General features: G+C 34.9%; 2 protein-coding genes across 4 annotated transcripts in view; one reads left to right on the forward strand and one right to left on the reverse strand.

Annotated features, from left to right (window-relative positions):
• The window catches only part of LOC113821075 (probable U3 small nucleolar RNA-associated protein 11), a 7,593-nt gene extending 5,278 nt beyond the window's left edge, over positions 1 to 2,315 (forward strand). For both annotated transcript variants that reach the window (XM_027373510.2, XM_027373509.2), the window contains exons 6-7: positions 237 to 347; positions 2,074 to 2,315. In XM_027373510.2, the coding sequence (XP_027229311.1) occupies positions 237 to 347; positions 2,074 to 2,172 (210 nt within the window). In that variant the 3' untranslated portion in view covers positions 2,173 to 2,315. The remainder of the gene's footprint in view (positions 1 to 236; positions 348 to 2,073) is intronic.
• An 88-nt stretch (positions 2,316 to 2,403) lies between these two features.
• The window catches only part of LOC113821079 (SH3 domain-binding glutamic acid-rich protein homolog), a 98,089-nt gene continuing 85,492 nt past the window's right edge, over positions 2,404 to 15,000 (reverse strand). The window contains exons 3-6 of one of the 2 annotated variants that reach the window (XM_070116241.1): positions 11,164 to 11,343; positions 6,452 to 6,500; positions 5,141 to 5,434; positions 2,404 to 4,467 (exon numbers count right to left, since the gene is read on the reverse strand). In XM_070116241.1, coding sequence (XP_069972342.1) covers positions 4,463 to 4,467; positions 5,141 to 5,434; positions 6,452 to 6,500; positions 11,164 to 11,343 — 528 coding nt within the window. In that variant the 3' untranslated portion in view covers positions 2,404 to 4,462. The remainder of the gene's footprint in view (positions 4,468 to 5,140; positions 5,435 to 6,451; positions 6,501 to 11,163; positions 11,344 to 15,000) is intronic. The other variant, XM_070116242.1, reaches the window with a different exon arrangement.

Genomic DNA, 15,000 nt, shown 5'->3' on the forward strand with positions numbered 1-15,000 from the left:
ATTATTATTATTATTATTATTGGTATTGTTATTGTTATTATTACTATTATTAATTATAATTTTTTATAGGTTTGTGTTTGACTTTCTTCTTTTGTTGATATTGGTCCCTCTCCCTCTCCCTCTCCCCCTCCCCGTCCCCGTCCCCGTCCCCGTCCCCGTCCCTGTAGTATCATGTTGTAGATATTTCACATCTTATTCAGCTGGTATTGATCATTATTCATCTTTTCTTATAACAGAAAGTAACCATTTCGAAGGGCAAAGCCTACAAAGAACTGGCCAAGAGGATAGAGAGAGAGGACAAACTCCGCATCATGCAAGAGAAGTTGGAGGTGCGGCAGCAGCTAATGGTAAGTTTGGCCTCAACAGTTCTCTGGCATTGGGTCTTGTTTATTCAATATAGGCCCCAAGGGATTTCTTTCTGCTTCTTATATATTTTTTGTTTTGTTTTAATTTTCTTCTTTCTAGCATTATTTTGTTTTTGGTTTTAATTGGTGACTTTGTGTCTGTCTGTCTTTTTCTCTTTTTTTCTGTCATCATTCTTTTGCTGGGTATATGTCACCTCATGAACCAATTATCCATTTGATTTTGATTTGTCTAATTATTTGTTACTTGGAAATCATCTGTTATATATCACTTGTTAATTACATAATCTTTATTAACTAATTAATCATCCTCTTCAGATATTTGCATCTTTGTCTCCATTTACTAATTGTAAAATATCTTTCTCCTTTTGAATGTGACATTATCTCTATATTAATTACCTTCATGTGTCTCATTTGTTTTTCTCATCTCATTTTCCAAATGACGACTTAGTTTCCATCTGGTAATGCCTCTTCATATTACATTTGATAATTATGTAATGATCAAAGCTGATATAACAAATCATTGTGAAGGAACCCTCTTAGGAGTTCCAGGGATTGCACCTTCACCAGATATTCTTTTTTTTTTTAGTTTTAGTTTTTTTTAGTTTCCGTCTGGTAATGCCTCTTCATATTACATTTGATAATTATGTAATGATCAAAGCTGATATAACAAATCATTGTGAAGGAACCCTCTTAGGAGTTCCAGGGATTGCACCTTCACCAGATATTCTTTTTTTTTTTAGTTTTAGTTTTTTTTTAGTTTCCGTCTGGTAATGCCTCTTCATATTACATTTGATAATTATGTAATGATCAAAGCTGATATAACAAATCATTGTGAAGGAACCCTCTTAGGAGTTCCAGGGATTGCACCTTCACCAGATATTCTTTTTTTTTTTTTTTCACTTTGATTTGTGTGTACTTCATTGAGGACTGATGCTCTGTTTTTGTGTAAGCCATTTTATTTTTAGGATTAAGGAGTGAACAGCTATCATCATTAAAATAACATAATTAGAATGAGTTTTCCTATTGATAATGATTGTATTAGCTCGCTTCCTTGTTTTTTCATCCAATGAGATGCTATTTATCAATTTTGTGGATGTATGTGTAGGGTATTGATTAATGAAAATTGAGTCTGAAGATGCCCATCAGGTAGGATTGAAAGGGAGAGAAGATATTCCAACTCTCATCTCAAAAAGAAAAAAATATATAGAAATAAAGGTTCTGGTATGCTGATATATGTGTGACTGAGATAAATAGACGAGATTCCAAAGGCAGGGAGAAAATGCCATAGAATAAGAGTTAATACATGTTTGTTTATAATGTCAGTTGTCAGTAACACACTTAAACTATGTTTGGGGAAATGTCATTATATATTTTGCTGTTTTGCAAGCATGTGGTCCAACGTGAAAAAATTTGCTAGAAAGTGTGTATGTGCAGCAGCACTATCTGGCATCCCATATCTTTTGCTAGCCATACCTACTTGGAGCATGAGTAGTTGTATCTGTTGACCATTGAGTAAAACAAAGTAGCAAAATAAATTAAATTGATGATTCTAGAGAAAGTAGTTATGAGAAATTTATATTAATAATAAAAAAATAATTGCAGAAGAAATTTTTACCATTTTTACTTCATTTATGTACCCTTGAGATTTTTTATCTCATTCCATACCAGATCCCATAATTGGTAACTGTATTTAACTTTCTCATTACAGAAAAATAAGGAAAAAGAAGGCAAACTTCCACAGCTAGTTGTCGAGGGAACCAGTACCTCTGCACCTGTGTACAAGTGGCCACAGGAACGTCAAAAATAAATCTCTAACATATAAAGGACCGATTGTTTAAATCAATACATCAGTATGTTAGGCCTTTTAAACGGAACTGTTATTTGACAGGCTTTCAAATGAGAGAATATTTTTGTGTAATTTAAGGTACAAGTAAAGTTTGTTTATACATTTGAGCTAGTTTATATCCTTTATTTGAATAGAATTTTCCCCTACTTGACGAAGTTTATTGACCTTTTGTGAGAAGTTTGTTATTATATGTTTGTTTGTTTTTTGTTTTGTTTTAAATAAGGATTCTTTGATTTTCATGTTTATTTATAAAGTAAAACAGGTACATTCACTTAGTTCACATACAACCAAATGTTCCTCTGCTTTTCTGAAACTCAGGAAAGCTTCTCTGTAAAGATTTCACATACAAACCGAGAAAGTGCTTCCCTGCTTCACTAAAAATTCAGCAGAAGCTCTCAAAACATTACAAATTTGAACAAAAACAAACATTTGGAGCCACTCGCATAACAAAAACTTTTTTTTTTCTATTATTTGTTGTTTTTATGTTTTTTTAATGCATCTTTGCTCCCAATGTATCATTTACATGTGAAAAATTTGAATGATATGTTCTTCAACATCAATAATGAGAATATCAATGGATGCAATTAATGATATTCTACATGGGAGGAAAGACTGATAAAAAAAAAAAAAGAAAAAAAGGAAAAATAAAAAGATTATCACTTGATAAAAATAGGAAGGAAAGATATGAAGCAAAAATAATAATAAAAATAAAAGAGGAAAAGAAAAAGAGAAAGAAAGAGAGAGAGAGAGGAAGTGGAAAGAAAAGAATATGAATAAAAATATAATCATAATAAACAAAGAAAAAAATGCAACAAAATGAGATGTGTTCTCCAGCTCGATGACAGTTTTAAAAAAAGAAGAGAAAAAATACAAAAACAAGACATATAAATGTCATTCAATAAGTGTGAATCATTTCATGATTTCTCCCTTTTACAACAATGACATACATATGTGTTTTAGCATGTGTGTGTGTATGTTTGTGTTTACAAGTATTTTTATTTATGTGTTTGCAAGTGTTTGTGAGTGTGTGTGTATGCTCATGATACACTTCAATTGCATATAAATGTGGCAGGTTCCTGGCATGTGAAAAAACGTACAACTTCATCACAACCTGTCACAACACACAGGTAGTGGCAGTGTTATCTTTTCTATAACATTAGTCATATATATTGCACTTATCAAGTTTTGTTTTTCTGCAACTCCTACACACATCTGAGATGGTAATTTAAATACGTACATATTAACTTTCTTATATATTTATTGTCTGCTTCCCTTGAGGATCTTGCATCTATAAACTTTTTTTTTTTTTTTTTAACTTTTCTTCATTTTTGCAATCACTGGCCATATATACTTTTCAAAATAAAAAAAAAACATCGCAAAGATGCTGGAAAAGACAACCAGCAAAATTTTATGATCAATTTATTGCATCGCTGAACATTGCCAACGTCCTTTGGATTTTAAATATTTATGAATGAATCATAAATACTTACATACTTATAATAACATCAATTATAAGGATGAGTCATATCATTTAGTAATACTGATTCATATGAGTATATAGAGTATATGCTTTTCATATAGATGATGATACCAGGAGCTAAAATAGTTCATTTGTTTAGGATCTTCATTAGATCACAACAGATCTACAAAATAATTAGTCTGGAAGGAGTGAAAAATGAGAGAGAGCATTGTAAGAGAGGTGTAGTCCATGCAGTACATATGTGTACATAATATCAAGATGATGAGATGACGTTATGTCTGTCTTTCGCTTTTTGGCTTGTTTTTTTTTTCCTTAATCTGAGTTGGCAATTTTCGGCTCCAGGACACACCCGGGCAAAATGGTTGTCATGTAAAGTATAGGAACGTGGTTGAAATGGGCTTGTGAATGAAGTCATTAGAGAAAGGGTTGGTAGTTTTATATAACCTATTGTAGAATGCAGTAATTTTCTTTCTTTTTCTTTTTCCATTCTTTATCTTCACCATTCAAGGAGTTGGCTGTGAGCAACTTGTTGGCAGTGGTATTCAAAATGCTCTGTTGCTCGCCATCTAGTCATCTCACACACAAAAAAAAAGAGATGAAACCAGATGTTGAAAACGGTATGGGCTCAATCTCATAGCAGGTGGTGAGATTCTCCTCTTGTTGCGTTTCGCTGCGTTGATGGAGCGCTACTTTCCTACTTTCCCTTTCATCATGTCTGATTGGTGACTGGCAGGCTTAATGTAGGTTTTGTCTTAAGGTCTATGATCGTCTCTATGCTGAAATAAAAATAAAAACAGTATTAGATTCAGGTTATAACGATTTTGCAGTGTTGAGGTTGGTTATATTCCTGAACAGTGGATGTTGTTTTAACAGCTGAATTTAAAGTCTTCACATCCAGCACAAAAGTATCTGATTATCATCTGTGATTTAGTTTTAGTGTTTAATAACAAGACTATTAGATCTTTCCACTTTTTAAAATGAAAGAACAAAATTAAGTGCTAAATACACAACTTATAGTTTAGTTTAGAATACTACTAAATTCTATTTACAGGCTGGTATTTAGATTAGTTAGTGCATTAATCATATAAAATGATTATCATATAACAGCTTTGATTCCATATTACATATAAATGCACACAAAGAACAGCTCTCGTAATTTAGCAAAGCCTTAACTTAACATCTAGAGAATAACCTTTCACCATCATTCCTTTATTCAAGAGCCATGCAATTAAACTACCCCAGTGCACTAATGTTAAGAGAATTAGACAAGAGGGCAGCAACAGATTGGCCAATAAAGAGTGCCAATGACTGCAAGGAACCCGAGCACCATTTCTCCTGCTTGCGCTTAGTAGCTAGTGGTGACAACTGGCTGGTTAGTTCTAGATACGTGTACTTTCTATCGAGGCTGAAGAATGTGGTCTACTGTTAAAATACACTTCCGAGGGCTACCTTCGGCTTCCTCCTCTTCCTCTTCTTTGACTTTCGTTGATGTGTCTGCTTCTCCTGCCTCACCTTCCTCTTCTCCCTCTTCCTCTTCCTCTTCCTCTTCCTCTCCCTCCTCTTCTTCTCCTTCTTCCTCCTCTTTCTCTTTCTCTTCCTTAACCTCACCAGCACCAGCAGCTTCCAATTCTTCACCTTTCTCTTCCTTCAACTCTTCAGAGATCACTTCTGCATCAACACCCTCCGCCGCTGGTTCCTCGTTCACCTTTCCACTGACGTCTTCTGTTTCTCTCAACCCTTCGTCTGTGATTAGGGTAGGGGGTGCGGATGGTCAAGGGACATTAAAGGAGTTTGAACAAAAAGGGTGCAGGGGGATTTAAACGCATGACATGGTGGGTGCACGAAGCCACACTCTTTTTGCATACATGCTTATTTCCTTCTTATTTAGGGGGAAGTAGGGTCAACTCTGCATGCTAATTCAGTTTATGGAAGATAAAGGCTGACTTGGAAAACCTTAAACAATGGTTTGAAGGAGAAAGAAATGGAGGACATCCAATGTTTGACATCGGATTTCTTTTTTACACACAGATATCCTTTAACTCACATAATTGGGGAAAATGATATACCATTTTTTTGGGCTATTATCGATAATTGTTTTAAAAAGAGCACTCTTTACTGCTCTGATATTCATAGACATTTCAGATACAAATTTCCATTAAAGATTTTGAATATGTTGCTTTCCCTTCCAAACTTCCATTTCAGAAAGCTTTTAATTTTATCTCTAACAAAAAAATTTTCTGCAAGAAGCAAATAAATTATAACTATAATTATATATAAATCAAACCATGATTTATTTCTAAGCTACCAAAAACTAAGACAACTGTACTTAAACACATTTATACTTTAGTTGCTTTGTATTTGTTTAAATACATTTGACAGAACTGCACTATGCCTAGAAATAAACGCAGCAAGAACATTAATAAAAAAATATATATATATATCTCCATTTCATCACTTTCCTGTAATTACATAAACCCTGATCATACACAAAAGTCAATTTAAATTCGATAACCACTGTTTTCCAAAAATTTCCAGAACCACGCTTATTGTTGAAAGAACATACCCTGCATATATTTTGCATTCAGATTTTTATTATGCAAAAGAAATTTCATTTTCATTAAAAACAACTCCCCAATTACCCATCTGGTAGATTAAAAGGACATTTGTGTGCATAATGAAGTTTTAAACATTTTCTGTAGTTTTTTCTTTTTCTCTTACTTTTTATTCCTTTAATTTTAGCAAAAAACTGAAAAAAATTACCTTCTGTGGTGGATTCAGTCGTGGCGGCAGGTACCTCGTTCACCTCAGCCTAGTAAGAGGGGAAAAAATTAATAATACAATCAATAAATAGAGATATAGCAGAAAGATTTTTTTTTTATCACTTAAAATAAAAAAGAAATATACTCTTAAAACTATCACTTTATTTTTCACTTATTTATATTAAGGGACAATTTTCATACTGATGATGTTGCCTGACATTCCTATTCATCAAGAAAATATTCCTCGGCTTCTTATCTCGCAATAGAAAAATAAGCTTTAAATTATCTTTTTCATGAAGACTTTTTTTTTTTAATCAAAATAAATGTTCATCATTTTGTCTTAATTTACAGTTTTTATAAAATCCTTTTTTCATATAGTTTTTATTCAATAAATTCTAATAGCAACTTATTCATCTTTACCTGAAAAAAACTAAATCCTAAATTATATTTATTAATCAACAGTACTTTCAAACCATTTCTATAACTTCATGCTCCCAGTAAAATATGATTCAATATGACATTTTCATAAAGATTGACAATTCAATTCATGATCTATAATTTATCACATAGTTAATTCAAGGTTTTCAACAATACTAAAGATTACAATCATGATTTATATCAAGCACTCAAGATCAAATTCAAGATTCATATTAGTATTCAAGATTAAATTCAAGAAGTATATCCACATTCAAGATTAAAATTACAAATTTCTCCCATTCAACCACCACCATATTTAACACATTTAATTAAAAACGAGACCATATTTAGATACTAAAGTCAATGTTTCCAGCTATCTCATAGCAAAGGAGTGAGGCAACAAAAGTGTTCATATCTATGAAGAAAACTGCCACAAAAGATAAGTAATGATTGCAATAGAAATAATGGAAAAAGAATATTTATAAAGCACAATGAACAAGAATTTTCATAGTCTCTTTTAGAAACAAAGGATGTTTATCAGTTCTACTACATCTCTCAGTTTTAACTATCACAGCAAGTTCACCGCCACCTGTATTCTACTTCACAAGCATCTACCACAAATGCTGCTCTATATACATCATATATCAATGTGCATTAGTAAAGCATAAATGTCTTACCTTAACAGCAGTGTTAGAAGCGTTAGGCTGGTTTCATACAGCTGTACTGCAAGGTTGGTAAAGGAACTACAGATTCTGATTTTCTCTCATTCTCATTCTTTCTCTCTCTCTCACTCTCTCTCTTTTAGGGAGGGAGGGAGGAGCAGGGTGAGGTTAATGCTGGTTAATATACAAAAGCACTAATACCACAGGTACTGATTTTTGTCCTTTGACAAATGTAGAAAACTGATGTGAATGAGAATGACTAATTTCACAAAGCAAGATATGTAACTGACATATCATGGCATGGAAATAGTTAACCCTTCCAACATTGTGAAATTATTCTTTCACATTCACATATTCCTAATATATTATCATTCTCTTTGCCGTAACTATGGCTATATATATACAAAGGTATATACACATGAATTTCTTCTGGTATTCTTTTCTGGGGTTCATTCACGTCATGATAGCAAAATTGCTAAAAAAAAAAAAAAATAAAAAAATAAAGAAATAAAATAAATAAAGAAACAAAAACTAAAGGCATCATCTGCAAGCTTGTGAATATATTCTCTGCATTCCTTTCTATTTTGCAAAAAAAAATGTGGACAGAGCATCTTTGATATCTGCATACCTCTTTTACTTACCTAATATAAGAAATATATATTCTGCATAAATCATTTCATGAAAAAATAAATCTTATTATATGAATTGTATATTTTGGACTGTAATAATATGTTCTCACATATCCAACTCTCCACATCTTTATCATAGAATAGTATGCAAAGTAACCAATCAAAATAATGGCATGAATATAACATGCCATTCATAAACAAAAACATCAAAATTATTCAAAGAGCAATTCAAGACATTATGACTATTATCTGAGGTATGCACTCCTCCACAGAAAGCAAAGGCTAAAGAGAAACATTGCATAGCTTCTCATGTCGAGCTTTCCTACACCAAGCGTTACCTCCAAGACTAGCTCTGAATCCCCAGGTAATAAATACAATGATGTCGGAGCCTTTCCTTGACCTCCTGGACTGGGGAATCCAAACAGTGATAGCCTGAAGATGCTCTGGGGTCGAGTGAGTCTTACAGTGCGATTGAAAATACTTTACAAACCCACTTTACAAATATTTCTACTTTTTTTTCTTCTTCTAAAGTGGGATGACATGCATTATATGATAACAGACATGATTATCATACCCATACATTATTCTAGTTTTTTAATTATTCCAACTTTTTTTTTTTTCAAATTAGATATAAAGTAGCTGTGTAATTTCCTTAGATCAATTTTCATTGAATCTTAATTACTATCAAAGTATCTCTATGAATGCAGATACACCTGTTATGCCTTTTAATCAACTCTTAGTGTGTTTTCAATGGATATGGATATGAAGTCAATCAAGATGATAAAGTTGCCTTTTTTTATTACTGAATTGTCTGGTGAAAATGAATAAATACAATAATGATTTTTACAAGGACAAGGGACTTACAGATAAGAACAGGATATCCATCGGAATATATAATTATCAAAGGAGCAGATTTTCATTCGTGTTAGCAAGCTATAATACATCAATCATAATGAACAAGAGTGAGGTTCTATACCTTTTAATTAGGCCTATACCTAAAAAAAAGATAAGGGGAAAAAACTGGTAGTATGAAGGCTACACAGGGATTAGTTCTAGCTAGTTTACTTAGGTCTTATAAATTGGAAACTGGACTTAAACCTATGTTGAATGGTGAGCTGTTGTATCCAAACTTCACTGTAAATTCATTTCCATTTCTGATGATCATTTCCACCGCGTGACCAAACTTATCCAAAAATTCATTAGACTTGAAAAAAATTCACTAAAATTTTCTTAAATTTTACTGTGAAGCAAAATGTTGAGAATAAAAATCAGATTTGCTTAAAGGAAAACATGGTGGACCAATGCTGTGTCTAAAATGTAGAATTCATGTAATTTCTACCATAAATCATAAAACAAGAGTTTACCAATCATATACATAATACATACATAGGTTATATATATATATATATATATATATATATATATATATATATATATATATATATATATATATATATATATATATATATATATATCATATATATACATTTCGTATATCCTTACAAAACATAATAATCCTTCAGATCATCACCAATTCAATTAGAGGTAACTTGATTTGAAAATTTGATTCTATTATATATTCCATATACTGTATCTTATATAAAAGGAATACTTCTTTTCATTAACACTGGTTTTCCAATTAATGCATTACAGCTTGAATGAAGTCTGAATTATTCAAAATGCCTTAAAATTACATAGATTGTTTTTTTTATCTAAAATACATCCAAAACAGACCAATCTCTTTATGTTTTTGGAAACAGAATTTTTTTGAAAAACCTGTGATACACTTAACATCCATTAATAGACCACAGACTTTAAAGCACTTGGCTCTTCACACACGAGAAAAATGTCAAGGAGAACGACCAAACACATCAAACCCATACAACGAGGTTCTACTATCAACTACTATCTCTCGGATGCATATGGACTAACATGCCTGTTCCATTTGATGATTTGACATAGTTCTTCATTTTGTGACCTTCACAGCTACAGTATTAATACAATGTGGGTTTAAAGTATTTTGGAGAGGCGAAAGAATGAATTACAGGTTGGGATAACTTTGATAAACCTAACACCTTTCCTATTTGTGATTACATAAGTTGATAAAATGAGGAAAATCTTTCTCTTCCTGATGACCATTTAAACAATGGAGAGGTGAAGCAATAAATTACTCTTCTGAGCAAAAGAGGAATATAAAGTAATATTTTTTTTGACAATAAAAAATGACTTAATGAGACTATCTATATACTGATTGATTGAGCAACACATCCTTGCTTTCCAAAAAAAAGAAGAAAAAAAATGTACATATCCCATAAGATAAATAAAAATTCTGCTAAAGCATACAATAATGATAACAATAATACAAACAAATAATTCATTACATAAATACAAAGAGGTGTAAATCCATGACCCAACTGGAGAAAAATCTAAACCGATCCAAAACATCAATAAGGAAAAAAAAAGAAAAAAAAAAGAAAAAAATCTTCCACACTCCTTCCGACCTGCTATATCTCATCAACTTCACCATTATGTACAGACACAGAGGATTCCACTAAAACAGGAATCCTTTACAAATCGTCCCTGGTGTCCTTCCCTACAGTGTATCCTCCACGGAAAACGAGTTTCAAATATGTCCAGGAGCAGCAGTGTCAAATGACCACTAATTAGTATAAAAAAACATGCACTGGTATAAGTTTTCTCTGCATCACCCCAAAAAATAAATATATGAATAAAATAGACAAAACAAGAACAGTATATATACATCTGCTGTTAGTACTGCCTGAGCTCAATTTTTTTTCTAATACAAATATCACAAAAAAAAATACACAAGATGGTAAAAGAACAGGTGTTAGTAAGGTCTGAGCTTCATTTTCTGTGGGGTACAAAATATTACAAAACTAAAAACGCATACCAGAAAAAACAGTATACATTTCCTGTTAGTTGGGTCACGACCTCTCTCTCTCTCTCTCATTGTCTTTCCCTTTCATCCCTTAGTGCACCCCTACCTCTCGACTGGCTGACACGCCATTGGTCATCTTCTCCCCCTCCTGTTGTTGTTGTTTGGCTCTCTCTTCGGGTAAGAGACTCGTGATCCCGATCTTGATGCTCTTCTTCTCTTCGTCTGTGAGTTTGAGGAACTCGCCCAGTGTGTCCGTCTCGTTGGCCATGTCAAGGTCTTCGAAATCCTGTCCAGAGAGGAAAGAGAGAAAGGGAGAGAAAGGGGATTAATATTGGAGATAAAGGAAGGAGGGAAAGGAAAAGAGAGGAGAAAGATGAAGGGAGAAGGGAGAGAAAAAGAGAAAAGGAGAGAAAGGGGGTGTACAGAGACTTGCCAAAAAGGTGGGCATTAAATAAGCAGGTGGAGGTAAGTAACAGATAGAGGATTGGTAAGAAAGTACAGGAGGAGAGAAGAGGAGGAGCAGGGGAAGAGAGGAGGAGCAGGGGAAGAGGGGAGGAAGGGAGGAAGGAAGGAAGGAAGAGAGGGAAGGAACAGAGGGAAGGAAGGGAGGACAGAAAGAGGGAGGTAGAGGGACAAAAGGATAGATAGGAGGAGAGGGAGGGAGTGGGAGGGTGGGAAAGAGAGAGAGGGAGAGTGAGAGGGACAGAGCAAGGGGAGGACAGAGAGAGAGAGAGAGAGAGAGAGAGAGAGAGAGAGAGAGAGAGAGAGAGAGAGAGAGAGAGAGAGAGAGAGAGAGAGAGAGAGAGAGAGGAAGAGGGAGAGAGGGAGAGAGGGAGAGAGGGAGAGAGGGAGAGAGGGAGAGAGGGAGAGAGGGAGAGAGGGAGGGAGGGAGGGAGGGAGGGAGGGAGGTAGAGGAGGAGGGAGGGAGGGAGGGAAAAAGGGAAGAAGAGAAGAGGAGAGAAGAGAAGAGGGAGAGAGGGAAAAAGGAAGGAGAGAAGGGGAGAGAGAAGGAGAGAAGGAGAGAGAGAGAGAAGGAGAGAAGGAAGGAGGGAGGGAGGGAAGGAGGGAGGGAGAGGGAGGGAGAGGGAGAGAGAGGGAGGGAGAGAGAGAGAGAGAGAGAGAGAGAGAGAGAGAGAGAGAGAGAGAGAGAGAGAGATATGGGAACTGAGAAGGAGAGAGAGAGAGATGGGAACTGAGAAGGAGAGGGAGGGAGAGAGCATGGTGAAGGGAGGGAGGGAGAAGGATGGATGAAGGGAGGGAGGGGAAGAAGGATGGATGGAGGGAGGGAGTGAAGGATGGATGGAGGGAGGGAGAGAATGATGGAGAGAGGGAGGGAGAGAGAGAGAAAATGATGGAGAGAGGGAGGGAGAGAGAGAGAAAATGATGGAGGGAGGGAAAGAGAGAGAGAATGATGGAGAGAGGGAGAGAGGGAGGGAGAGAATGATGGAGAGAGGGAGGGAGAGAAAGAGAGAGGAGGGAGGGAGGGAGTGAGGGAGGGAGGGAGGGAGAGGAGGGAGGGAGGGAGGGAGGGAGGGAGGGAGGGAGTGAGGGAGGGAGAGAGGGAGGGAGTGAGGGAGGGAGGGAGGGAGGGAGGGAGGGAGAGAGGGAAAGGGAGGGAGAGAGAGGAGGGAGGGAGGGAGGGAGGGAGGGAGAGAGAGAGAGAGAGAGAGAGAGAGAGAGAGAGAGAGAGAGAGAGAGAGAGAGAGAGAGAGAGAGAGAGAGAGAGAGAGAAACAGAAAGACAGAACGACGGAGAGAGATAGAGAGAAAGAGAGATAGAGAGAAAGAGAGAAAGAGAGAAAGAGAGAGAGAGAGAGAGAGAGAGAGAGAGAGAGAGAGAGAGAGAGAGAGAGAGAGAGAGAGAGAGAGAGAGAGAGAGAGAGAGAGAGAGAGAGAGAGAAGGGGGGGGGGGCACGAAGAACATGGCAGGACAGAGATAAACAGGCAAAAAGACATAAAAGACAAAAGTAGACAGACAGGCAAAGACAGAAACAGACAGAGAAAGACAGATGATGAGAGAGACACAGAAAGACAGAGATAGACAGATGAGAGAGATAAAGAAAGGGAGACAGAGACGGAAAGAGAAAGAGAGACAGAGAAACAAACAAGTAGAGAGAAAGTGGCGAAGAAACATCCCAAGTTAAATACAATTTTATGCAACCAGTCACGATCCATAATGCACCATATGGTTGCTCACGCACGTTCTAAAATATTTCAATGCTTGTACCTCCCTTATTTAAAACTACACGATAGCTTCACCTTTTTAACTCTATTTACTTCTGCCAAATATAGGATGTATTTGCGAGCACACAAAAAAGCTTTCTATTTTTTTTTTTTTTTTTTTTTTTTTTTTTGTAATTTTTTCCTTTCACTTTTGGGTCACGTGATTTAACGACTCTCCTAGAATCGCTTTCAAATTCATGGTTTGTAAATCCGAGATATTTACTGTCCTGATCTCATTGGTCCTTTAGCTAATAATTTAGTTTCTCTTTATCTTTATTATCATCTTTCTGCCTTTTAGTTCCTGGGATAAGGGGCCTCGTGTAAAATTCCTTTCCTTTTCTTCGTCTTACTTCAATTCCTCTTTCAAAAAAAAAAAAAAAAAAAAAAATATTGCATCGCTTGCCAGCAGTAGCTCCCCCCCCCCCCCCATTTCTAGAGGAGCTCCTCAGGGACGTGTCCTCTTTCTCTCTCTTCTTCCTCCTCCTCTTTATCAATGGTCTCTTCTATTCCTAATTACTCAATCAAGAAAAACAGCAAAGTTGACGAAATCCACAGATACAAGGTCAGATATGGTTCCCTTTTCGCGGCTTTATTCCAGCACAGGGTCTAAAATGGATCTAAATAACTTGTATCTAACTTCTTTTTGCCTTCTTTCGTACCCTTTTGTATGCATCCAAACGTCACTGACACGTTTGTTTCGTAAGCACAAATAAATCTTGTTCTTTTTTTCTTTTATTTTGTCACTGTTTGGATGCAATCACCGCGGTCCTTTTAGTAGATTATCACCTTTTTCTTTCTTCCTTTCTTCATTCGCTGAAATCTCACTGCATATAAAAACTCACTTTCACTCGTATTTCACTTTCCCGAAAACCTCAAACTTCATAAGCTTGTTCTTTGAGTAAATTGTATTTATATTTTTTTATTTTCTTTAATTTCCTGTCCACCGCACCCGCCTATTCTTATCGTCACTTTACGTATTTATACACTTGCTCTCTCCGTTTATTCGTTTCACTCGATTATTCTTTCCTCTTAGTTTACATTCCTTATACATTCCTAGTCAAAAAAAAAAAAAAAAAAAAAAGTCACCGACATTTAAAAATTTAAAACCTTTAACTATTTTCTGAATCATTTCCTGTCTTTTTCCCAACTTTCCAAGTCTTTCCTAACTTTTCGAACAGTGGACTTATTTTTACTTATTTATATACTTATCTATTTTTTATCTTTCCCACAAAATAATTGAAATAATTAAAATCACTCAATAATTTTTTTTCTGAATTTCACTATGGTTATTTATTCTCTCTCTTTTATCTTTCAATACACACTATTTACATTCACTTGGCAATTACAATATACATATATATATATTTCTTTCTTTTTTGCCTCACAACACTAAACATTACGAAGAGATTTTGTTTCTTCGTTTTCTACACTTCGCAAAAAACCATCTCTACTTCGCTAAACATTTCGTAAAAAAAAAAGAAAACTTCTTCTTTGAACTTCAAACCAATATACTTTTTTTGCCTCACAACACTAAACAGTACGAAGAGTTTTTGTTTATTTTCTACACTTCGCAAAAACCATCTCTACTTCGCTAAACATTTCGTAAAAAAAAAAAAAAAGAAAACTTCACTCTTCTTCTTTCAACTTCAAACCAATATAGTTTTTGCTTCACAACACTAAACAGTACGAAGAGTTTTTGTTTATTTTCTACACTCTGCAAA

Source organism: Penaeus vannamei, chromosome 38, assembly GCF_042767895.1.
Source record: "Penaeus vannamei isolate JL-2024 chromosome 38, ASM4276789v1, whole genome shotgun sequence".
Lineage (NCBI taxonomy): Eukaryota > Metazoa > Arthropoda > Malacostraca > Decapoda > Penaeidae > Penaeus > Penaeus vannamei.